We start from the raw sequence: 24,901 nt of genomic DNA on the forward strand, positions 1-24,901 counted from the left end.
AGAGAGTGACCACTGGCAGCACATTGTAGATTTCTGAAGTACATAGTTGTCGTCTGTGTCGCTATCTGTGCATGTGTGCGTTCAGAGACATGTGAGTACCCTGGTCTTAATGTTTACACATGTGTATTTTGGTGCCTTAGGTTTTTTATGAGTGTTGTCTATTCTGGGATACTCAGTTGAAATGCAGTATGTTAGCATAAAGTTCGCTAGTTACACTACTAGTGTGTTTATGTGTGTACTCACCTGACATTGTAGTTATTAGCTAATGTGTGCTATCTGGTAGGCTATATTGGTTATTTGATATAAGCAGCTAAAGTTACTTGAAGGGAAAGTTGTACTAATTAGCATTTATTAGCTTTACTTATTGCATAATATCAGCTGCAGCATACTGTAGGCTACACTCACGAAGACATAATCATCTGCTGCTGTCAATAAATCCATTGAAGAGCATTAGCATTGGATTGTATTCTTACCGTGGTCACACACTCTAGTGTTACAGTCCTAGCTATCAAGTCACCATTACAGACATATTTGGTTGTTTCACCAGTGTTTGATTAAAATGATTTAAAAATCTAAATGTTATTAAGCTGCAATTTTAATAGATATATAATATTAAACTAATTTTAAATGCATAGAAATGCTTTATTAGAGGAAAAGATACTGCTAAATGTTTTACATTGAGCCTATGATGAGCCACGTGAGACATTAAATCAATACTAATAAATATGAATAGTGTTTTACTCTTGGAACTATAGTGCTTTGTGGTGATCTTTATCTGATCATTTTCAGTTTCTGCGCATATAAAATGTTATTGTAATTGAGAAAATAAGGTTAGCCTACAATTTAAATTTCTTGATTGTTTTGAAATAAAGTTTTTAAAGAGTAATATAAAGTGATGTGTTTATTTCAAAGTGAATTTTTTTTTTTTTCAGATTACATGATTTGTCAGTGTATTTTACAGTTCTTTAAAGTAGATAATGCAGAATAGGTGTTCATATTTCACTCTCTTAGTGTTCATGTTGTAACTCTGTGTTGGTGTTGCGAGAGTCAACACTCTTGAAAGTGTCGAACTACAGTAACACTTTGAGGGTTGTTCCCATATTTACACTTTTAAAGTGTTGAAATTACCATAAAACTTCAAATAATAGCCGAGTCCCAAATAGACGCCTAGCTGTCTCTTTTACACGCCTGGTGTGGCTACAGGTTTGGATAAATAAAGGCCGGTCTCAAATAGAGGCCTGGTCTGTTTTTTTAGTTTCGGGTTGTATTTAATCTTCTAAAACCCGTCAGATCGTCTGTTTAAGCCGGTTCTATGGAGCAGATTGCGCACGCAAGAGAGCCCTGCGCATCTGGACGGAGCTGTTAGCGCAAGCTAGGCAGGCAGAGAGAGTTAGCGCCGCGCCTATGACAACTCGAGGTATTGCACACCGGACGTGCATTTTGTCAGTTTATGGCCAGCAATATTGTTATGTTTAAGGATATTATGGAATTAAGATCATGTCTGTACTATGTTATGATTGTACTGTACAATTAAATACAATAATTTCTTAGTCTGCAGTCTGAACGCTTTACCTCAGAGCGTCCGTTAAAGGAGAACTCCAGTCAATTTTAACATTGAGCTCATTTTTTTTTTGTCAATTTGGAGTGCTGTTAATACAGAGAACAACGACAAAAATCGGTGTGCCTACACCGTGTTATCCTCTTTTTAAAATTTGCACCCTGTTGATTTCAATGGGGCAATATTTAAACTAGCTTTTAGCCTCTTAACATCCTTGATGTGTCATTACATGTGCACAGGTCATGTGAGTGATTCCTTCAGAGTGAACATGAGTGAATCTGACTGCAGTAGATGTGAAAGAAATGGATAAAAATTATGTTATTTAAGCCAGCGCAAATACCTGTATTTACATCCTGTTTTCGGTTGAAGTCCAAAGTAGTCGATTGTCGAGTTCACACGCATAGTTTTAGTTACCTATGATCACGCGCGTGAACTCTGCAATCGACTACTTTGGACTTCAACTGAAAACAGGAAGTAAATACAGGTATGTGCGCTGGCTGAATTAACATCACTTTTATTCATATCTTTCACATCTACTGCAGTCAGAGTCACCCGTGATCACTCTGAAGGAATCACTCACATGACCTGTGCACTTGTAATGACACATCAAGGATGTTAAGAGGCTTAAAGCTGGTTTAAATATTGCCCCATTGAAGTCAACAGGGTGCAAATTTTAAAAAGAGGATCACGCGGTGAAGGCAACACCGATTTTTGTCATTGTTCTCTGTATTGACAGCACTCCAAATTGACAAAAAAAAAAAAAAAAGAGCTCAATGTTAAAATTGACCGGAGTTCTCCTTTAAGTGAATTAATTGAGATTATCAACTGAAAATCGGGGAACATCAGCAATTTTCATTCAACCAGCTGATTTCTGTAAATGAATGTAAAACTAAATGTATATTGCAGCACAGGGGAAAGTCTCAACACTACATTAAAGGCCTGTCACATATAGACGCCTGTCTCAAATACAAGCCGGTGCAGTTCGGCGATTTGGGAAAATAAAAGCCCGGGCTATTATTTGAAGTTTTACGGTAAGTACATTGGTGTTGATTTCCGGATTTCAAATTTACTGTGTAGTGATTAATATAATTATTATAAGATCAAACTATATATTTAGATTAATTTGGACATTATGCTGCTGTAATCTGTAGTGGTTGAGGAAGATGAGTGTCATTGTTTTGTGTTATTGATGTTTTATCCATGTCATAGTTTGAGAAATTACAGTATTGTCTTTCAATAGAGCAGTTTCACAGGCTTTTATCATGTATCCTGACTCAAATAATGTGTTTCTAACAGCAAACACTCAGAATAAAGTGAGATGATCTGCTGATGATCCTGAATGGCTTGTTGAATGAGTGTTGATAGTCTGAGGCTCATCAGTATTAACAGATCTGCTGAAAACACTCTTAATTTCATGACAATAGTTCCTGTTCTCTTTCATAGGTTCACTCAATGCTGCAGATAGCGCAGTGGGATATTCTCTCTGCTCCTCAGATTTCTCTGCCTTCAGAACGAAGCGGTCACGTTTGCCCCTCGCTCGTGATTTTTCTGAGCTCGAAATAGGCCTACTTCTGGATTATTCTCGGCGCTTCTGCGACTGTTCAAGCGGAACTCTGTTTCTCCTTACGGTGAAGTTGCCATGGAATACCGATGCTGTACTCCGCCATGTGCTCGTTACATCGCTAACGACGACCCTCACAGTAAGTGTGTTAAATGTTTGGGTTTTCCACATGCGCGCGAGGCAGTCATAGGAACGTCTAAATGCAAATTCTGCGAAAATTTTGTTGCTCAAAACCCTCAAATCGCGGCTCGCGGTTTTTGAGAGGGAATCATTCATCTCCCCCTGTCGCGCTCCCGAGGCCTCTCGAGGATCCGCGACTTGGGGTTCGGATGTAGAGCTTGAGGATGTGGAGTTCGAGCAGACGAGCCCCGCTCTTTCTCTCCCTCCCTCCCCTCGGCATGCATGAGGCATGCCAGTCAAATTTTCGCACGATTATTTGCGCCCCAGCCCGGGAGCACGCGACGCGGTTTCTTTCGGGTCGGAGGATGTACTTTTTACCGAGGCTTCCGACTCCGAGGATTTCGGGCCTACTCTCGCCGAGAGGTTATCCCGCCGAGAGGCCAGGAAGCGCGGCCTACTGCGGCCTACGCAGAGCTCGTTGACGTACTTTCGCGCGCTATGGAGAAGCTCGCTATTGATTGGCCCGAAGAGCCCCGCGAATCTCAGTCGTCAAAACTCGACGAGAGGCTTCTCAGTGGCCCTAGTTCTAGGCCTCAACGGAGAAAGCTGCCATTTTTCAGTGATCTGCATCACGAGATTTCCAGATCCTGGAAGCAGCCTTTCTCTGCGCGCCTCACTAATGCGGCAGCTGCTGATTTCACCAACCTAGTAGGTTCTGTGGAACAGGGTTTTTCCGGCGATTGAGGAGACTTTAGCCGACCATCTTGCTCCGTCGTCTGCGCCGTCTTGGAAGTCACGCCCCCTCCTCCCCTCTAAAGCATGTAGGACTACTTCCTCTCTCATTGGAAAATCCTACATGGCGGCTGGGCAGGCAGGCATGACCCTGCACACTATGGCCATTCTTCAGGCCTACCAAGCAGACGTCCTGAAGGAAATGGACGAGGGCGAAGGCGTGACCCCTGAAGCGGTCAAGGAGCTTCGTAAGGCTACGGATTTAGCCTTAAGAGCCACCAAACATACCGCACGCGCTATAGGTTGCTCTATGGCTGGTTCCGTTGAGGTGGAGCGCCACTTGTGGCTTAATCTCACGGAGATCCGTGACAAGGAGAAGGTTTTCCTCTTGGACGCCCCCATTTCTCAAACAGGGTTGTTTGGTGAGGCGGTCAACACGGTGATTGAGAAATTCCGCTCCTCCAAATCCCAATCGGCCGCGTTCAGACAGTTCATGCCCAGGAGGGCTAGGGAACATTCTGCTCCCTCCCCTGTTCGACCCAGAGAACGTCCCTCTCATAGACCAGAGTTCTCTTCCAGGAGGAGCGAACCAGTGCATCCCCCACCTACCTCGGTTTGGGGAGCCCGCGGTCGCCCTTTTCCCCGTCAATGGCCTCACAAGCGCCTCCAGTTGAAGCGGTCCGACAAACCGACCGCTTCGGCGGCCCAGAGCCGTTCCTGACTCTCCGGTCGGAAAAAGGAGAGCTCCTCTGCTTCCTCAAGGTTGGGACAGACCGCGCAAGCGTTTCTGCCCACCTCCCAGCTCTCCTTTCCTTGCCCTGTCACCTTCGCCAAGTGCAGGCCATTTTTCACCATCTCTACTCAGCCCGGCGCGGGAGGAAGGAGACGCTTTTTGCTTTCTCCCCTCACCCCCGACACTCTCTATAACTGCCGGTCGCATCCTCGGAGGCACTTTCCCTTTTCCTCCGAAGTAGGCGGTCCTGGTCACCATGACCCCAACATCGATGCCTCCCTTCACGTGCCAGGACGCCAAGGTCTCTCCTGCACAGTCAACTTCTCTACCCCACGGACGTCAACACGGCACCCTCACTCAGGTATGTCGTCTGCATTAAAACATCCCTCTTCCTCTTTCACATTTCTTTCAGGAATGGGAGCGCTTACCAGGGGTATCGTCTTGGGTTCTTCGCACAGTTCGGTTCGGCTACACTCTTCAGTTTTGCCGCAATCTTTCCTACTGTAGTAGACAGCCCCACTCAGGCTTCTGTACTTCAGCAGGAAATTTCATCCCTCCTTCTCAAAGGAGCAATAGAGGAGGTTCCTTCAGGGGAAACCGAGCGGGGCTTTTACAGCCGTTATTTCCTGGTCCCGAAGAAGGGCGGCGGTTTGCGTCCCATACTGGACCTCCGCTGACTGAACTTCGCCCTTTACAAAGGGAAATTCAAGATGTTGACGCTGAAAGCTATCATATCTCAGATTCGGCCAGAGGATTGGTTTGTGACAGTAGACCTAAAGGATGCTTACTTTCACATCCAGGTTGTACGGCGACACAGGCAGTTCCTCAGGTTCGCCTTTGGAGAAAGAGCGTTCCAGTACAGGGTCCTTCCCTTCGGCCTCGCTCTGGCCCCGAGGACATTCACGAAGTGTATGGATGCAGCTCTGGCCCCATTGCGGCTCCAGGGCATCCGTATTCTAAATTACCTGGACGATTGGCTCATTTTAGCCCAGTTCAGGGAGCTAGTGACCCACCACAGAGACATCGTCCTGAGTCATATCCAGTCTCTCGGTTTGAGGTTGAACTCGGAGAAGAGTGTTCTTGCTCCGGCTCAAAGCACCGTTTTCTTGGGGGTGAACATGGATTCCATTCTCATGTAGGCCCGCTTGGCTCCTGCACGGATTTCCAGTCTGACGACATGCTTGGCCCATTTTTCGCTAGGCCATCATGTGTCTGTGGGCACTTGCCACAGGATGCTGGGCCTAATGGCCGCGGCCGCCTCCGTGCTCACGCTGGGCCTGCTCCACATGAGACCCTTCATGTGGTGGATAAAGCTCTCAAGGGTTCGGCCCTCCGGGCCAACCCTTCGCCTACTGAAGGAATCGCGCAGTTGCTTTCGAGCCCTGTCAGTTTGGCGGGACCCTCTTTTTCTTCGGAAAGGGGTCAGCATGGGTGCGGTATTTCGTCGCCACATGATTACGATGATGCCTCTCTCACCGGCTGGGGAGCAGTTTTCGAGGGCAGACTAGCGTGTGGGGTCTGGACTGGCAAGACTCTCTCTTGGCACATAAACTGCCTGGAGTTAAGAGCCGTTTTTCTGGCTCTGCATCATTTTCTCCCTCTTCTGGAGGGACACCATGTAATTGTCAGAACAGACAAAATGGCAGTGGTGTCTCATGTGAACCGGCAGGGGGGTTCTCGGTCACGCACCCTAGACAGGCATGCGCGTCACCTTCTCCTGTGGTCTCAGAGCAGATTCCTATCTCTAAGAGCGGTTCATGTCCCAGGGGTTCTGAACCTCGCAGCAGATTTTCTGTCGAGGCAGAAACTCAGATTGGGAGAATGGATGTTGAACCGCCAGACGGTGGCCCTGATCTGGGAGGTTTTCGGAGAAGCAGAAGTGGACCTCTTTGCATCTCAAGAGTCGTCCCAATGCACGCTTTGGTCCCCCGGCTCCATTAGGGATAGATGCGTTCACTCACCCTTGGCCAATGCAGAAACTCTATGCCTTCCCGCCCATCAAACTGATCCAAGCGGTCTTGGCCAGAGTGAGAGAGAGCGGAGTCCGCCTCCTCCTGGTAGCTGTGTTCTGACCGTCTCAGCCATGGTTTTCGGAGCTAATTCCTCTGCTGGAATCTTCCCCCTGGAAGATCCCGGTCAGGGAAGACCTGCTGTCCCAGCTGCAGGGAGGGATATGGCATCCTCGCCCATGTGGAAGCTGTATGTTTGGCCGATCCGAGGCCGTTATCATTAACCCTCTGGGCGCCACGGTCGAGTTTACTCGACAAGATGCGGCACTGAATAAAACGGCCGATTTTGTCAAATAGGGTGTCAAATTTCGTTCAACCTCCCCTCCACTAGTTGACAGACATGTCATACTTCATCCCTGACTCAAAAAAACGTCATGTTTCTATACAAAATCTTCGAGCTAGAGCGCATTGAATCAGTGCGAACAAAAGCGGAGCTAGTGTGCGAGTGAGCCATTTTATCAGAGCAATATTGTCAACGTCAGCGAGTTTTTGCATTAGATTATTATTATTATTATTATCTAATGACATCAATAAAGCTTACCCGCAAATGAAGTGTTGTGTCTTCTATTCGCGGACCCTGATTCTGAAGGGGAATAACGTTATCTGCCTTCAGAAAATGACGGTGATTCTGAAAGTGAAAGTATAGCCCTACACCAAGTACAAACGGTGAATCCTTTGCCCAATATAACGTTAGATGGTCCTTTACCCAATGTCAGTGGTGGGAACAATGTTTCCCGGGGTCGGAGTGTTCATCGCGAAGTTAGAAGGCGTGTTAGTGTTGTGGGGAACGAGGCGGCCGCGGGAGATTTTTACCGCGCTAGCCATGGTGACCGTGTGCCTCTCCGCAATCGCGGCGACAGTATTGTGGTGGAGGCTTTGTCTATTGCCACTGGGTATGTTAGACGAGGTCGAAGTATTCATACGACAGTAAGGGGGCAACGTGGAGGCAGTGTGGGGAGTCGCAATGACAATGACAGTAGTCCGAGCTGTGCACACTCGGCGCGCGCGCGAGGCAGATCTGGCCGCGCCCGCGCTGCTGCTCGTAGCAGGAGAAGAGGCGATGTGACACGGGGCAGAGGGGCTATTATGCATAGTCAATCGCAAGACCACACCATGAAACACTACAATAAATGTCACCTGGATGAATAGGGCGTCATTATCTCTACAGCAAAAGCCCTGCAACAATTGTTTTTGTCTGCCATTTATTACACTGTTGATTTACATTTCCCTGACCATTTAGTAGTGTACAATATGTGTTCTTTTTTGTGTGTTCATGTCCTTGTGATGTGTGCGTCTTTGTCAGCTAAAAAAAAAAATAAAAAAAAATAAACATCAACAAAAACTATAAAAATTCTATAATCCAATATGGCCACCACCATATGATGTCATAATATGCAAATTAGATGGGAAAATGTAATCCCTACATAAACTTTGGGTCATCCTTAATATTTCTCTAATTTACAGAAAGTCTCTATCTTTTATCACTTTTAAGATATAGCCTTTTGAAATTAAGATGTCAAAATCGAACGTTTTAGGAAAAAACCTCTGGCGCCTAAAGGGTTAAGTTCTAATCTCCCAACTGACGTTCAGGAGACCATTGCGAGTGCTAGAGCCCCTTCTACAAGGAGGCTATTCTTCCAAATGGAAGGTTTTTGAGACATGGTGCTTAGCACATGATAGGAGCCCAGTTAACTGCCCTGTTGGTTCAGTACTGGAGTTCCTGCAGGAGAAGTTTGCTTCTGGAGCAGCTGCTACCACTCTCAGAGTTTATGTCGCAGCTATTGCAGCACATAGGGAATCGGACAAGATTCACCTGGGGAAACTAAGGTTAGTTTCGGCCTTCATGCGTGGGGTTAAGCGCCTGAAACCGGCTCGCTCCCCTAGAGTTCCCTCATGGGACCTTTCTGTTGTCCTGGAGGGTTTGACGAAGACCCCCTTTGATCCCTTGGAGTCAGCTCCGGAGCGGATTCTGACTCTCAAGGTTTCTCTTTTGTTGGCTTTGTCCTCATTAAAGCGGGTAGGAGACTTACAAGCTCTTTCTGTTAGCGAGTCTTGCTTGGACTTTGCTCCTGGCTTGGTCAAGGTTTCCTTGAGGCCGAGACCAGGGTATGTTCCCAAAGTTCTTTCCACAACTTTCCGCTCGCAGGTGGTTAACCTTAAAGGGGAAATGAAGCAGTCAATCAAGTTTACATGATTTACAAGATGGATTTCCACTATAATCAACAATTATATAAGAAACATGACAAATGTAAACATATAAAAGAAAAAAAAGAAAAACCGTTATATCTTTTGCTGCCAGGGCGCTGCCATTGTGTGCAGTATTCTAAAGTGTGACGTCACGGGGTTGGTTGGCTTTAATAAACCTGGCTGAATGTATTAATATCACGACGTCAAACTGTCTACACCCAGTGGCGTACCGCACATCTCCGAGGCCCCCCCCGCAAAGAAGGCGACGGGGCCCCTCCCACCAGCAGTGATGCTATGCCTATCAGTGATGCGCGGGTCAATGTATAAACAACCCGCACCCGACCGACGTTTTAAACTAACCCGCCCGCAACTCGGACCACAAAAAAAAGAAAAAGAAAATATTGTACCCGACCCGCTTCCTGACCCGCATTTTTTAAAAGTAGTAAATCCTCTTCGTTGCGTCGTTGGGGAAAAAAAAATAATATAGGCTATTCTAATTTTGTCAAGAATTATAAAAAATCGTCAATAAGCTCATAATTTGTAAATAGTCTAAATGTTTAGTTTTAACAACAATTTTAAAAAGCTGGCTATGTCTATTTTGATGTTTCTGTGCAAGTTCAACAGACAGTGAGGTTCAGGTTTGTTCCGAGCTCGTGAGCGGAGAGCTGAACCTATTCCGCTTCGCTCACTCAATCTGCAGGGTCGCTCGCTCAACCCAGAATGGCCTGCTGGTTCGAAAATATGTGGAATAAGGGCTACCTCCGACTAATTTTTTTTTTCTAGTCGACTAGTAGTTGTTCATTTAAGCCATTCGTGGACAAATCGCCCCTTTATATTAATTTAATTAGCCTACTTAAATAGGCTATAGCCTATGGATAATAAGCGTTATGACCGCACGCATAAAGCTTGCCACAAAGAACCGGTTAAAGTAATGATTATGAATGTGTCTAAATTAGCAAGGAGACATTTAATTGTTTAGTAATAAACTGGTGTTTTCTGTGTCGCTGCAAAGATGAAGTTGACAATTCGGACTCGCCATGAACGCCAGAGAGAAATGCACATTTCATTTGGATTGCATAATCAGAGAGTAGCCTATTTATTTTGGTTTGAATATTTTCGTTTAAAAGTAGACAATTGATTGATAAAACATTGATCAAAATTAAGATACAATTTATACAAAACGAAAATCTTTTAAAAAGAGTTTTCAATAAAACAAAACGTCGTCAAAATCATGTTTTACCAAAAACAGCGCCGTTGCGGGCGCCAGCGCCTCTGCCTCTCAGCAGCTCTGCCTCGCGAGTGGATGATGATAGCCCTGAAGACGCCTAGCAATGATAGCCTATACATTAGTGGTAGTATACCTTTAGTTAAGTTATACCTTAAGAGTCTTCGTAGCGCGCTAATAGAAAATATTTTTGGAAAATGCAGCCCAGGTATGATGCGTAATGGAGATTCCAAAGCGCTCTTCTTTGGTCAGAACCATGGAGAGCGATCGCGGATAGGTCCATCCTATGCACCGAAACTTTTAACAATGCAACAAAATATTTAAAGAGCATCAAGCTATTAAAATTTATATTATGTATACGCACGCACAGATAATAACAGCTATATTAGTCAATATTTTTTTATTAAGTTAAGCAGTGATTGGATAACGTTTTTTATTTTTTTATTTAACGTTTTTAATTTAAGGCCCACCCACAATTGGTCTGGCTTATCCAAAACTGAAATCCTGGCGCCGTGCCTGGTTGGTCGTGCCAGTTTTGTGGCTATCAAATGTGTAAATAGCATCGCAAGAAGTAGGCTACACATGACAAAACCAGCACTTTGGTCATCATCTTTCATTATTTTGGCAAATGTCTCCCACACTCCCACAGCTTCCACTCCCCAGTCTTCACCTTTTCTCTTGCCGCCTCCATCTCTACCTGCAGACTGAGCTCGTGCGTCATCGTACTTCTTGCCAGTTATTCAGCCAATAAAGTGTAGACCTACGTATTTAATTGAAAATAGTGTCTAGTAATATATAAATTACAAAGGTTTAATTGGCATCTTTATTTCAAACGACCCGACCGACCGCGACCCGAACATCATTAAAAATATTTTTTGGATGACTCGTAACCGCGGGTGACCACAGGCACCCGCTCATTTCGGATCAACCCGCGCATCACTGTAGGCTATAGTGTTAATGACAAGTCAAATGTAAGAGAAAATTGATTTTCCCTGATTGCTGTTTTAGAAAATTATTTAGCATTATTAAGAGTTTTTCACGTACTTTTTCAATCATTGCACTACCTTCACGCTTTGCGTGCCGTTTCTCCAGCATGACACTGCATTCTAAATTCATCTCAAATTCATTTGCCGCGTCTTGAGTTTTTCAAAGCAAAAACACGTTCTATCCTATGTGGTGTGTGAACGCCTTTTAGAAGGGCCTGGGCGGGGCCCTCCAAAGAGGCGGGGCCCCCACGCACCGCGGGGGCTGCGGGGGTGTCCGGTACGCCACTGTCTACACCACGGAGTTTTGACCGCGAACAACTAATGAAGTCTAACGTTATATGTTATACAGCAGATGGACTCTGACACGGTGGGCATCGCATTACAACAGCCACACACGTTGCAACTTACCAACCCGCTCTTCGCCCAAAACCACCACCGGCTGTTCGACATAACAGCGTAACTTACCACTGCTCGGTTCCCACGCCGTATCGGCTCAAATGCATATATTAATACATGCTAACTTACATGGTGTTGTTGACAAGAGACATGAATATGATGGCAGACATCGCGAACAATGTTTCCATGTGCAGTTTGTTAACATAACGTTAACGTTAGACATCGTCTTTTTGTCTGGTACTAATAAACATAAACTCCACTAAAGTTAGCTAAACACTAAGTTAGTGTTAGCTAGTTCATGCTTACAGCTGTTAGCTAATAATGACTGTACCTAACGTTAGTTGTTCGCGGTCAAAACTCCGTGGTGTAGACAGTTTGACGTCGTGATATTAATACATTCAGCCAGGTTTATTAAAGCCAACCAACCCCGTGACGTCACACTTTAGAATACTGCACACAATGGCAGCGCCCTGGCAGCAAAAGATATAACGGTTTTTCTTTTTTTTCTTTTATATGTTTACATTTGTCATGTTTCTTATAGAATTGTTGATTAAAGTGGAAATCCATCTTGTAAATCATGTAAACTTGATTGACTGCTTCATTTCCCCTTTAACGCTTTCCACCCTCCTCCATTTTCTTCTGAGGAAGATAGGAAGCTTAACTTGCTCTGCCCATTTCGTTCTCTTAAGATATATGTAGACCGCTCAGGTGGTTGGAGGAAATCTAACCAGCTTCTGGTTTGCTTCGGTGCTGGCCACCGTGGGCTTGCTGCATCAAAGCAGAGGATTTCTCACTGGGCAGGGAACTACACTAACCTTTTCCACTGGTGGCACTTGTGCTACTAACTTTTTCAGTTACTGGCGCAAAACATGATTTGGTCGCACAAATTGTTTATAGTAACCCGCTCTGGATAATAATGAACAATAATGAAACTGTATTGCATACAGATGTGCTTTTTATTTTACTTGCCATCTTTTAAACCACATGCCTTCTTGTTTTTGTTTTCTTTAACATTAGTTGGGACAGATTTACTGCAATAGAAAATACATACACAATAAAGTGCCAAATGGATTTCAACATGCTATGGTTGGCACAGATGGTCTCCTGAACTCTTAAGTAGTGATGCACCGATGTGAAAATTGTGGCCGATATCGATAATAACCGATATTAATATTGCTGTTATGGCCGATATCGATATCTCTGTATAGAAAACATGTTTTTTTTTTACTTTAGAAATTACTTATGTTGGGCACCTTTACCTGTGTGCAAAATATGTCACACATAAGGGCACACATGCATTATATTGCATTGCATTGCATATAATGTGTGCTGGTAAACTTGTCTAAAATTAAGAAACCCCTAGAAAACAGTAAAAAAAAAAAAGAAAAAAAAATAGGTGTACAATAAAGATAGGCTACTTAATTTATTATTCCAATAACCAAATATGATACTAAATAGCACAGGGAAAAGAGCTTCTATTTGTGACGTGCTGTCTTTGCCTTTGAACATTGCACATTTTAAACAGGACAGGCATAAGCTATGGGATGATTATAGTCTCAATTTGATTGACACGTGCAAGCACACTTATCAATGAACTTCATACATGTTGCAGAAATGTTTTATCCATGCCTTTCAACTTGCATGTGCAAAATTCTAAATTGAATGAATGTGAAGCAATTTGTACAAATAGACACATTTTTGTGAATACAAATGTTTTCCTTTGTATTAGTGTATCATAATCTGCGCATGCAACACAGAAGATGTGCATGTGTGGATCAGGTGACACGCGTGCATTCATTGACGTCTCCTCTGAGTCGATCTCATTTGATTCATTTGGATTTTGAGACTTTCTTTTCGCGGTTTTTAAGCATTTCACAACCCACACACAAACAACTACAAATGAATAGGCATGGTGCTAATTATTAATGTGTGCACAACTACCCATCTATTTGACAAATTCACAAATGTGCGTCACTACATTTAAACTAATACAATACAACTTGAGTGTGCAAAATCCAAAATCACATGAATGTGCAGCATTTTGTACAAATAGAGACATAGTTGTTAATACAAAACCTCGATTTTAAATTAATGTAGGCCAGAATTTGTGCATGCAACAAGTAAGATGTGTATTTGTGGATGAGGTGACACGCGTGCATTCATTGACTCGTTTCTGAGTCGATCCTATTTGATTCATTTGGATTTTGAGACTTTCATTCCGCGGTTTCGCCTTGCTCGATCCACACACAGCTGTCTGAGAAAACCTGCTACCACTAGATGGCAGTATTCCGCTAAAACAGACAACGGCAGCATAATAAAGCGTTCTTCCTCATTTAAGACGCTTAATGAGAGTGATATTGAAGCACCACATTTAGTACACAATATAGGCCTACCTTATTAATAAAGCATACTTTATAGAGGCAAACAGATTGCATCAGATTATGAACAACACCCATAGAAAAACATTATAAAATGCTTAACGTATAATAGCGCGTTGCATGTTCAATAAGGTGTAGGCATGGCTACTGAGTTTAAATATCACCGTCATTACTGCATTGACGTTAAGCTTTTTCTTTATGCGCTATGGGAGGAAAACTATATAACCTAGACAAGAGCCTATATGAGCGCGACGCGCGGTGTTTCATGTTAATGGCATTTCCCTTCCTGAGCCTGTTAAAAAGAAAAAGCTTAACATGAAATTCTGCAGTTGCGTTAAACTTTGCGTGTGTATGGGAGAGCAACCGATCCGAGAGCTCAGTGAAGCAAGTTTTAGGTTTTGATATTCGCCGCATTTTCTAAAGGGACCATCTGCAAATTCCACTCACAGTCAAAAAAATATAAACGTCCAGTCATTCATTCAAATTATAGTAAATGCAAATTTACCTGTAAGTCAGTCTTACAGGAACCTTCTACGAGCTTTGGAATTTGAAAATGTCTGTTTTTAAATATTAAAAGTAATTTTAATTAAAACAAATTATACGTTTTAACGCAGTTAGTGGAATTGGCAGACGTTCCCTTGTGCATCATGAGCTGTGGTTAGCGCGACAAATCATTCTCAGGTATAAATATGCAGCTACACAAACGTAGGGCCAGTTGATTTTCAATTAAGATTTCATGTCGATATACAATGGTTGCATATTGTTAAAACTCATATAGCCTATAACAGTGGCTTATGGGTCAATGGAAAACAAATGTACTGCGAAAATCGTCTTTAACATTTAAAAACAGACATTTTCAAATTCCAAAGCTTGTATACTAGGCTATGTATACAATGTGTAGTCAGATACAAATTAAGCCTATAATATGAACGCAAATGCGAAATTTCACGTTTTTTTAACAGGAAAAAATGCCAAGCTTATGCCATGTTAAGCTTTTTCTTTTTAACAGGCTGAGGAAGGGAAATGCCATTAACGTGAAACGCCGCGCGTCACGTTCATAGGCTCTTGTCTGTAGGCTATATAGTTTTCCTCCCATAGCGCATATTATAAAGAAAAAGCTTTACGTCAATGCAGTAATGACGGTGATATTTAAACTCAGTAGCCATGCCTACACCTTATTGAACATGCAACGCGCTATTATACGTTAAGCATTTTATAATGTTTTTCAATGGGTGTTGTTCATAATCTGATGCAATCTGTTTGCCTCTATAAAGTATGCTTTATTAATAAGGTAGGCCTATATTGTGTACTAAATGTGGTGCTTCAATATCACTCACATTAAGCGTCTTAAATGGGGAAGAACGCTTGATTACGCTGCCGTTGTCTGTTTTAGCAGAATACTGCCATCTAGTGGTAGCAGGTTTACTCAGACAGCTGTGTGTGGATCGAGCAAGGCGAAACCGCGGAATGAAAGTCTCAAAATCCAAATGAATCAAATAGGATCGACTCAGAAACGAGTCAATGAATGCACGCGTGTCACCTCATCCACAAATACACATCTTACTTGTTGCATGCACAAATTCTGGCCTACATTAATTTAAAATCGAGGTTTTGTATTAACAACTATGTCTCTATTTGTACAAAATGCTGCACATTCATGTGATTTTGGATTTTGCACACTCAAGTTGTATTGTATTAGTTTAAATGTAGTGACGCACATTTGTGAATTTGTCAAATAGAAGGGTAGTTGTGCACACATTAATAATTAGCACCAGGCCTATTCATTTGTAGTTGTTTGTGTGTGGGTTGTGAAATGCTTAAAAACCGCGAAAAGAAAGTCTCAAAATCCAAATGAATCAAATGAGATCGACTCAGAGGAGACGTCAATGAATGCACGCGTGTCACCTGATCCACACATGCACATCTTCTGTGTTGCATGCGCAGATTATGATACACTAATACAAAGGAAAACATTTGTATTTACAAAAATGTGTCTATTTGTACAAATTGCTTCACATTCCTTCAATTTTGAATTTTGCACATGCAAGTTGAAAGGCATGGATAAAACATTTCTGCAACATGTATGAAGTTCATTGATAAGTGAGCTTGCACGTGTCAATCATATTGAGACTATAATCGTCCCATATTAGCTGCATAAATGTTAGCCAATACAAACATATTTATAGAAAACAGTTGACAATGAATAGACAGGAGTCCAATAATAGCATAACGAATCACGTATTCTAAAAATAATATCAAGTAAGCTATAAGTTTGACGAATCCGACATATAACGATCGAGGGCTGTGTTGTAAAATGTCCGTCATTTAACGAATTTTAAAAACACGGATGGATAATACAATATGCTTTCCGACATTTTGACAGAAAAAAAAAACAAGCAAGAACAAAATTTAAACTATAGCCCGTCAATTTTCATTTTACAATCATCTTCTCTCTCTGTGTGCGCGCGCGCGTCCGTATTTGTGAGAGAGAGAGAGCTCGCGAGTCGCGCAGATACAATGGTACGTTTTAATCTAAGTAACGGTCGCGGGGCTGAAGCCAACTTATGTGTTGAATGCTCAGAGCATGTTATAAAACGTATTCTTAAAATACACATTTCTGTTTTAATAAATGCTCATAGTAAATCATAGCATATTGCCTAAAACATAGGTACAAAAATAATCAGTGATACATTTGCGACCCATTAAAAATTTTGGTCGCAATGGCATTTCAAAAGGTCGCATATGCGACCATTTTGGTCGCAGTGTAGTTCCCTGCTGGGTCACAGAAGCTATCTCGTTGGCTTACGAGGTGTGTGGCTTGCCTTCACCTCTTAGCATTAGAGCACATTCCACCAGAAGTGTGGCATCTTCTCAAGCTCTTTCTAGAGGAGCACTTTTGGAGGACATTTGTGTTGCGGCAGGCTGGTCCTCTCCGCACACTTTTGTAAGGTTCTATAATTTGGATCTTGACATGACCCCGGTTTCCCAGGTTATTTCTGTTTGAACTCATCTTGGTCGTTGTCTCATTTATGTACCAATCATGGTAAGTGCTCTGGCTTGGCGAGTTTGGTAGTCCGTTCCCACTGCGCTATCCAAGGCGTTGAGTGAACCTATGAAAGAGAACGTCGCTGGTTACTTACGTAACCTATGTTCTCTGAATAGGGAACGAGACGCTGCGTTAGCTGCCAAGCTCCTCGCGCTGTTGACAGTTTTCTTTTCGGCAGAGAAATCTGAGGAGCAGATGGCGCACGCGAATATGTAATGATGCGATGTAAGAGCGTCGGGGCGGAGCCAGATTGCGCGGGCGCCATCAGCCAATGAATTGGCGTGATTCTATAGGGCTTCAGACAATCGGCACATTCAGAGAATATCCCACTGCGCTATCCGCAGCGTCTCATTTTCTATTCAGAGAACATAGGTTACGTAAGTAACCAGAGACGTTTTCACCTCATTTATGATGTCTTCAGATCTCTTGTAAATTGACACTTAAAGCTCATTTCATTGGTGTCAACAGACTGAGGGTATTTGATCGTTACTATATGTTGCCTATGTTTATTTCTGTTGTGGTAGAAATTGTATATGTTCTGTGTGTTTGCATTTTCTTATATTCATAGAAACTTAGAAAACATGATGGTAATAAAATGCACGGGATTGCGTGTGAAGTCCCATGATTCTCTGCTACATGAATATAACAATGAACTGTTATTAACCCTTATGCATGTTTGATAAATAATGTAACAACAATGTGTTCGTTATAACTGAGACATGTTTTCATTTATCCTAGAGAAATAACCTTGGGGTGAGTCAGGACAATAATGAAGGAAGGATGCCCTCCTACATGTTTGTCTCTTATTCAGTAATATAAAATTGTTTGCCACCACACTGTTTATGCTTTCAACTGTTTTTCTTACCATTGTTTATATTTGGGAAAATTGACATTATTATATTCTGTAGTCCATGAACATAAAACAAACTCAGTAACTTATATATTTTTGATTTTGGCAGATCAACTCACACTACAATTCATCATCAGTGAAGCTCCTCCCACTGTAATTCATCATCAGTGAAGCTCCTCCCACTGTAATTCATCATCAGTGAAGCTCCTCCCACAGCGGTCACATCATCAGTGAAGCTCCTCCCACTGTAATTCCCCAATAAATGCTGTAAATTCCCATCAGCTACAAGTGAAGACGAGCATCAGAGCATCAGGAAGAGCTGAAATCTGCAAAGACTGAGTTTATTAAAGAGGACAGTGAGAACATGAGTGATCCAGAACCCTGCAGAATGAAACACACTGAAGATCCTGAAGAACAAAGAAGTTGGTTTTTATTCTTCATTCATTCATTTAGGGCTGGGCGATATGGAGCAAAAAATATATCTCGATATACGATATATATCTCGATATCTTTACAGGAAAAATAACCCCCAAAAACTACTGCAAAAACAAATATGCCAAATACCACAAAGTATTTTTTTATTGAAGTGCAAATAGGTAGGCAGTTCATGGAACAAAGTGCTTCTGCGACATTAAAAAAATAATAATAATTTAACTGTAAAATAAAGGAATAAATAATACATATTGCACTTTTTTAATAAACCTGCATATAAATATCAATACTAATTTTGGCAAATTAATTTGGGGAAGATTGATGGCCGGTCAGGCACATCAATCTTCCCCAAATTTATTTGCCAAAATTAAACTCGGGGGACTTGGTTGAATGAGACAACACGCGGAGGTGGGCACAGCACAGAGAAGACAAACAAACAAATTGGTGAAATCAGAATTTAATACAAACAATATATCGATATATACGATATGTCAAAATCCATATCGTGTTTAAAAAATATCTCGATATATTTTAAATATCGAGATATTTCCCACCCCTACATTCATTCATGTTAGAAACATTCAAGCACTTCATCACTTTTAGATACACAGTTTAACTATGAAATGGTACAGAATGTTCTGGGTTTTTCTTCAACAAATGGTCAGTAAAGGGAGGTTTGAGAAATTTTTATATTGATTATCAACTTACTATTTTAACTGATAAATAATCAATTTATCAAATTATCATAATATTTAAAACAGTTGTCTACTTTCTACTATTACTTTAGGGCTCACTTTCATGCCCTTTCAATTTATATTTCTTTCAATGAATTATTTTTGATGTAGTGAATTTTATTTAATTCATTTTTCTTTGATTTCAGACATGATGGAAGAGAGCGAGGAGAGAGAAGAACTGAGTGAAGTGGAGGAGGAACATCATGTCAAACCTGGAGAAAAACGACTTTGAGTCGCTCAAAGACTAAAAAGACATTTTTAAAGAAAAGAAGAGCTAAGAAATCTTTCACCTGCACTCAGTGTGGAAACAGTTTCACACGCAAAGATGGTCTTGAGCGCCACTTGAGAATTCACACTGGAGAGAAGCCGTTCTCGTGTGATCAGTGTGGAAAGAGATTCTCATCTTAATGTTCACATGAGAATCCACACTGGAGAGAAGCCGTTTAAGTGTGATCAGTGTGGCAAAACATTTATCTGTGTATCAGAGCTGAAGAGACACCTGACAGTTCATACGAAGGAGAAGCCGCATTCATGTTCTGTGTGTGGAAAGAGTTTTTCACTGCGGCAATCTTTACATAAACATGAGAAAATTCACACTGGTGTGAGAGAGTACATGTGCTTTGAGTGTGAGAAGACTTTTATTACAGCTCAACATTTAAAACTGCACCAGAGAATTCACACTGGAGAAAAACCTTACAAGTGTTCACACTGTGACAAGAGATTCAGTCGATCAACAGATCTGAAATCACATGAGATGAACCACACTGGAGAGAAACCGCATACGTGTGATCAGTGTGGACAGAGTTTTGCTTTTAAAAGTCCACTGAAGCTACACATGATGATCCACACTGGAGAGAAACCGTTTAAGTGTGATAAATGTGGGAAAGATTTCAGACGATCTTCACACCTTAATCTTCACATGAGGATCCACACCGGAGAGAAGCCGTTCTCATGTGATCAATGCGGCAAAACATTTATCTGTGTATCAGAGCTGAAGAAACACTTGACAGTTCATACAAAGGAGAAGCCGCATTCATGTTCTGTGTGTGGAAAGAGTTTTTCACTGCGGCAACATTTACATAAACATGAGAAAACACACACTGGTGTGAGAGAGTTCATGTGCTTTGGGTGTGAGAAGACTTTTATTACAGCGAACAGTTTAAAAAAGCACCAGAGGATCCACACTGGAGAAAAACCTTACAAGTGTTCACACTGTGACAAGAGATTCAGTGTGTCAGCAAATCTGAAAACACATGAGAGGATCCACACTGGAGAGAAGCCGCACACGTGTGATCAGTGTGGAAAGAGTTTCTCTATTAAAACTCACCTGAAGCGACACATGAAGATCCATGCAGTGGAGAAACCACATCACCTCAGTCTGAGATAACGGTAAGTAGTTTATTTCCATGTGCTGAGCAACAAAGTCTCTTCTGTGTAAGTTAGACACACATCACCCTATAGCCAACTCTCTCCTCTCCACCTATAGCCTGTGTGTGTGTGGTGAGCACAGGACACTTTGTTGATTGATTGATATCTATTGACTTTCGCTCTCTGACAGTAGGTGGCGTTCATGTAAATGGAAATTCATTATAATCCATTATAAAGCTTGGAAGAGCCAGGACATTTTTTTTTAAATATAACTCTGAAAGTATTTGTCTAAAAGAAGAATGTCATACACTCTTCGGATGACTTGAGAGTGAGTAAATCATGGGCACTGACTTGGAAACCAGGAGAAACATTGTGCCATGAACGAACAAGTTCATGAAGTTTTAAGTAATATGGCTTTTAAGTCCACAAATCACCAATATTCCCTGTGGATTTAATGTAGTAATGCTAACTGTAACCATGGTATTGTGGCAGAAATAGTCAAATGTTTTTACATTAATCATTTAAGGGTTCGTACATCCTTTTGTGGGCGGCAGTGGCTCAGTGGTTCATGTAGATTGTCTACAAACCGGAAGGTTGGTGGTTCAATCCCCGGTTCCACCTGACCAAGTGTCGAGGTGTCCTTGAGCAAGACACCTAACCCCAGCTGCTCCTGACGAGCTGGATCGCCTTGCATGGCTGACACCGCCGGTGTATGAATGAGTGAGTGAATGGGTGAATGTGAGGCAATATTGTAAAGCGCTTTGGTGGCCATTGGGTCTGTGAAAGCGCTATATAAATGCAGTCCATTTACCATTTACCATTTACATCCTTTTGAGAGTAAAATTCAAGCACTAATCAAGGACTTTCAAGCCATTCACACTTTTTCCTTCTCTTCATTTTTTTAAATATTATCCAGTTTTAATGTTATTTTTAACATGATGACCAAAACCATGATTTGTTCATCCTTAAAAGATTGTTAAACTAAACACTGATTGTTAAACCATTTGTAAAACTAAATGTTTCAAAGTGTAGGAAAAAAGTAGACCGAAGGTTTAAAACTACAGTTATACTTAAAGGAGAACTCTGGTCAATTTTAACATTGAGCTCGTTTTTGTGTAAATTTGGAGTGCTGTTAATACAGAAAACTTGACTTCAATGGGGCAAGTCTTAAACCTGCTTTTAGCCTCTTAACATCCTTGATGTGTCATTACAAGTGCACAGGTCATGTGAGTGATTCCTTCAGAGTGAACACGAGTGAATCTGACTGCAGTAGATGAGAAAGATATCAATAAAAGGGACGTTAATTCAGCCAGCGCACATACCTGCATTTACTTCCTGTTTTCGGTTGAAGTCCAAAGTAGTCGATTGTCGAGTTCATGCGCAAAGGTTTAGTACCTATGATCACGCGCGTGAACTCGACAATCGACTACTGTGGAAAAGCAGGTTTAAAACTTGCCCCATTGAAGTCAACAGGGTGCAAATTATAAAAAGAGGATAACACGGTGTAAGCAACACCGATTTTTGTCGTTGTTTTCTGTACTGACAGCTCTCCAAATTTACAAAGAAATGAGCTCAATGTTAAAATTGACCAGAGTTCTCCTTTAAGAGTAAAGAGAATGGAATATTCGCGGGAATATATATTATTTATATATATATATATATATATATATATATATATATATATATATATATATATATATATATTAGTGTTGCACGATTAATCGTATCGCAATCGCGATGTGAAGCCTACGTGATTATGTGACGCAAAATGCTGCGATTTTATATTAAATAAACAAATTAGCACTGTTAACGCAATTAACGCAGCATCTGTTCATTTTTGGCATTCTTTGGCTAGTGTTACATGATCCTGTTCTCTTATTCATGCAAATGCTTTTAAACCATTCATGCGCGATAAGACAAAAAAAGAACGCGCTGTCAGTGAATGTCCTCCTGACACACACACACACACACTCACACACACGACCCACAGATAGACGTGCGCCAGTATGAAGTTCTCTTTCGCAGTAGAACGAACACACATGTATGCCAAAATGAACGCACTGCCTGTGAATGTCCTGATGTGATACACAGAAAGACTCGTGCTAATATCGTGCGTGCGCACAAAACAGCACGCCAGAATACAGTTCTCTTTCGAGCTTGAACGAACTAACACACACAATTATGCCAATATGTCTTTTTGGCGAGTATCTTCATAACATAAGAGTAGTCTTATGATGAACGTGAAGAGTTGTGACTCGTGAGAGAATGAGGCGCGTGTGAGATCCGCGTCTCTGACAGCAGCGGCTGCTCTTAAAGGGACAGTACACAGTAGCCACTAATTATATCTGTCGCTAAAGTTAATCAAAGAACAAAGGGAACAGAGAAAAACACTTGCTCTTGACTAAATAACTTTTTTCTTTAGGCAGATGATCTGTGTTTCGCATATCGCAATCGCAATATTTACCTCTATTATCGCACTATGACATTTTCCCCAAATCGTGCAGCCCTAATATATATATATATATATATATATATATATATATTCCAGTGAATATTCCATTCTCTTTACTCTTAAGTATAACACATAAATATTTTTTATACATTGTCAGAAAAGTAAACAAAACAATTAAAACATCATCGCAATTACCAAGTCCATCTCATCTGGCATGTTATTAGAATTATTGATAATGTTTTATTACTCATATCTGTTTATATGACACATTAGTTACAGTTTCTGTTTTCATAGACGATAAATGTAGGTTTTAAATCCTTCATGTTAATCTTCTATGAATAATGTAGAATAAACCAATGTATATTTTAGTCAGAATAATTGCTCTTCATCAACTTGTGGTCCTGGAGCTCGCTCTGTAAAGTTGAACAGAGACTCACTCGCTCTCGGGACAAGCATTGAAGGAAAATGGAAATACACACATGAATTTCTTACATTTACTGATAAAGATATAACCATTAAATATAAGAATGTGCCTCAAAAGTCATTGAAATTACAATCATTTATTTCAATCTCTGCATTTAATAAACTACCAGGGATTGTTTTTATCACAGCTTGTAAATGTTTTAAATGAATGTGTATGTGTGTGTTTTGTAATGTATGATTTTATTTCTGTCAAGCTGTTGGTGAAAATAAGAGCTTGTTCTTCAGTGATTTGCCTGGTTAAATAAAGGTTAATGAGTTACACAAAGGGAATACCACATCAGAGTAAACATCACATGCATCTGAACGACGTGTTCAACTTTATGCTTAAGAGTTTATTTGAAGTGCTGAATATGAAGCATTTTCATGTTTAGGAAAACTTGGCTCGTGTTGTTTCAGCACTAGGTGATTTATGTCAGTTTTGTTTGTTGTGTTGTTGTGGCTTCGACAAAAACTGATAATCTTAAGTTACATGATCACGGTCACTTAGTTCAGAGTCTGAAATATTGATTATTCCTCTCTCATCATGTCTGTAAGAAATGAAACTTGTTTGTTTTTAGCAGAACTGCCAGAAAGCATCTGGAAGGAGAGGACAGAGAGAGCGCCAGTGATCCAGAACCTGCAGAATGAAACATCATGACACTGAAGAACAAAGAGGTTGGTGTTTATTCTTGATTCCTCATTCATTCTTCATGATGAAGAACATGCTGATGCTCACCAGATTTACACTATTTCATGACCAAACTAGTGATTTATAACACAAATCATCTTCATGACATTAAAATAGATCATAATCGTGTACAGCAGTTTTGACCAGATTTGATGAGATTAAAATGACTATTGAACTCATCAGTGATCTTGACTTTGAGCTTCACTTTTCATTTCATGTTTGTCTCTCATTTGAAATCTCACTTGATTTAATGTTTCTTTTAGACCTGATGGATGCGAACGAGAAAGAAAAAATGTGTGTAAATGTAAATCAAGTCACATGAGGATCCACAGCGGAGAGAAATTTTACACATGTGATCAATGCGGGAAGAGTTTCACTCGGGCCTTCGTTCTGAAATCTCTTCTGCCTTCTCATTCAGAAGAAGAGCACCAGAAAAATTACACCGGAAAAACACTTTCATGTTCAGGAGCTGAAGAAGAGGCCGTAACACTTTCAACAGAGACACGAATCTGATATTAATTTGAACTCATTCATTGTTTTTCAGAGATCTGTCTCATTAGTTTTAAATTTGATTATTTTTTGTACTTCAAGTTATGATTGATTGAACTCATTATAATTTTATCAACAGCTTGTTGTTATTGCAGCTTTATTGTCTGCTGATTCTTCTTGTTTCAGGAATAATTCCATCATTTTCAGTTCTGAAAGCCAAGTATTACGTTTGTTTCAGGGGCTTCCCAGCAAACACAGAACGTTCCCCTAATGTTAGTTTTTGGTTCCTGTATTTTTATTGTTTTGGGAACTAAATCATAATGTTCTAGGAATTGCTCTTTTAATTATATTGCAACAATAATATAAAGTTCCCTGAAGGTTGCAGGATAGTTATTTTTAACAACATAGACATGTTTAATATTAACATAGAAATAGTTACCAACTATAGAACATTCCCCCAATGTAATGCAATGTAAACTAACTTTCCAATTAAAA

At 41.1% G+C, this 24,901-nt stretch overlaps 1 protein-coding gene across 2 annotated transcripts; it reads left to right on the forward strand.

The window, feature by feature from the left end:
• Nucleotides 1–24,901, forward strand: LOC308701824 (uncharacterized protein). Of its 2 annotated transcripts, none has more exons than XM_081384279.1 (6): nt 1–91; nt 17,670–17,725; nt 17,891–18,203; nt 19,094–20,336; nt 23,808–23,904; nt 24,181–24,901. In XM_081384279.1, exon 4 carries the CDS (start codon nt 19,363–19,365, stop codon nt 20,332–20,334), a length of 972 nt encoding a protein of 323 aa, XP_081240405.1. In that variant the 5' UTR covers nt 1–91; nt 17,670–17,725; nt 17,891–18,203; nt 19,094–19,362; the 3' UTR covers nt 20,335–20,336; nt 23,808–23,904; nt 24,181–24,901. The 2 variants fall into 2 exon arrangements, with proteins under 2 accessions (XP_081240405.1, XP_081240404.1); XM_081384278.1 differs by having other exon boundaries at nt 23,811–23,904.

This window comes from Scardinius erythrophthalmus (assembly GCF_964197995.2).
Source record: "Scardinius erythrophthalmus genome assembly, chromosome: 1".
Taxonomy (NCBI): domain Eukaryota; kingdom Metazoa; phylum Chordata; class Actinopteri; order Cypriniformes; family Leuciscidae; genus Scardinius; species Scardinius erythrophthalmus.

Coding starts and splice junctions, on each gene's coding strand:
- LOC308701824 (XM_081384279.1), top strand. CDS start 19,363: ATGAGAATCCACACTGGAGAGAAGCCGTTTAAGTGTGATCAGTGTGGC.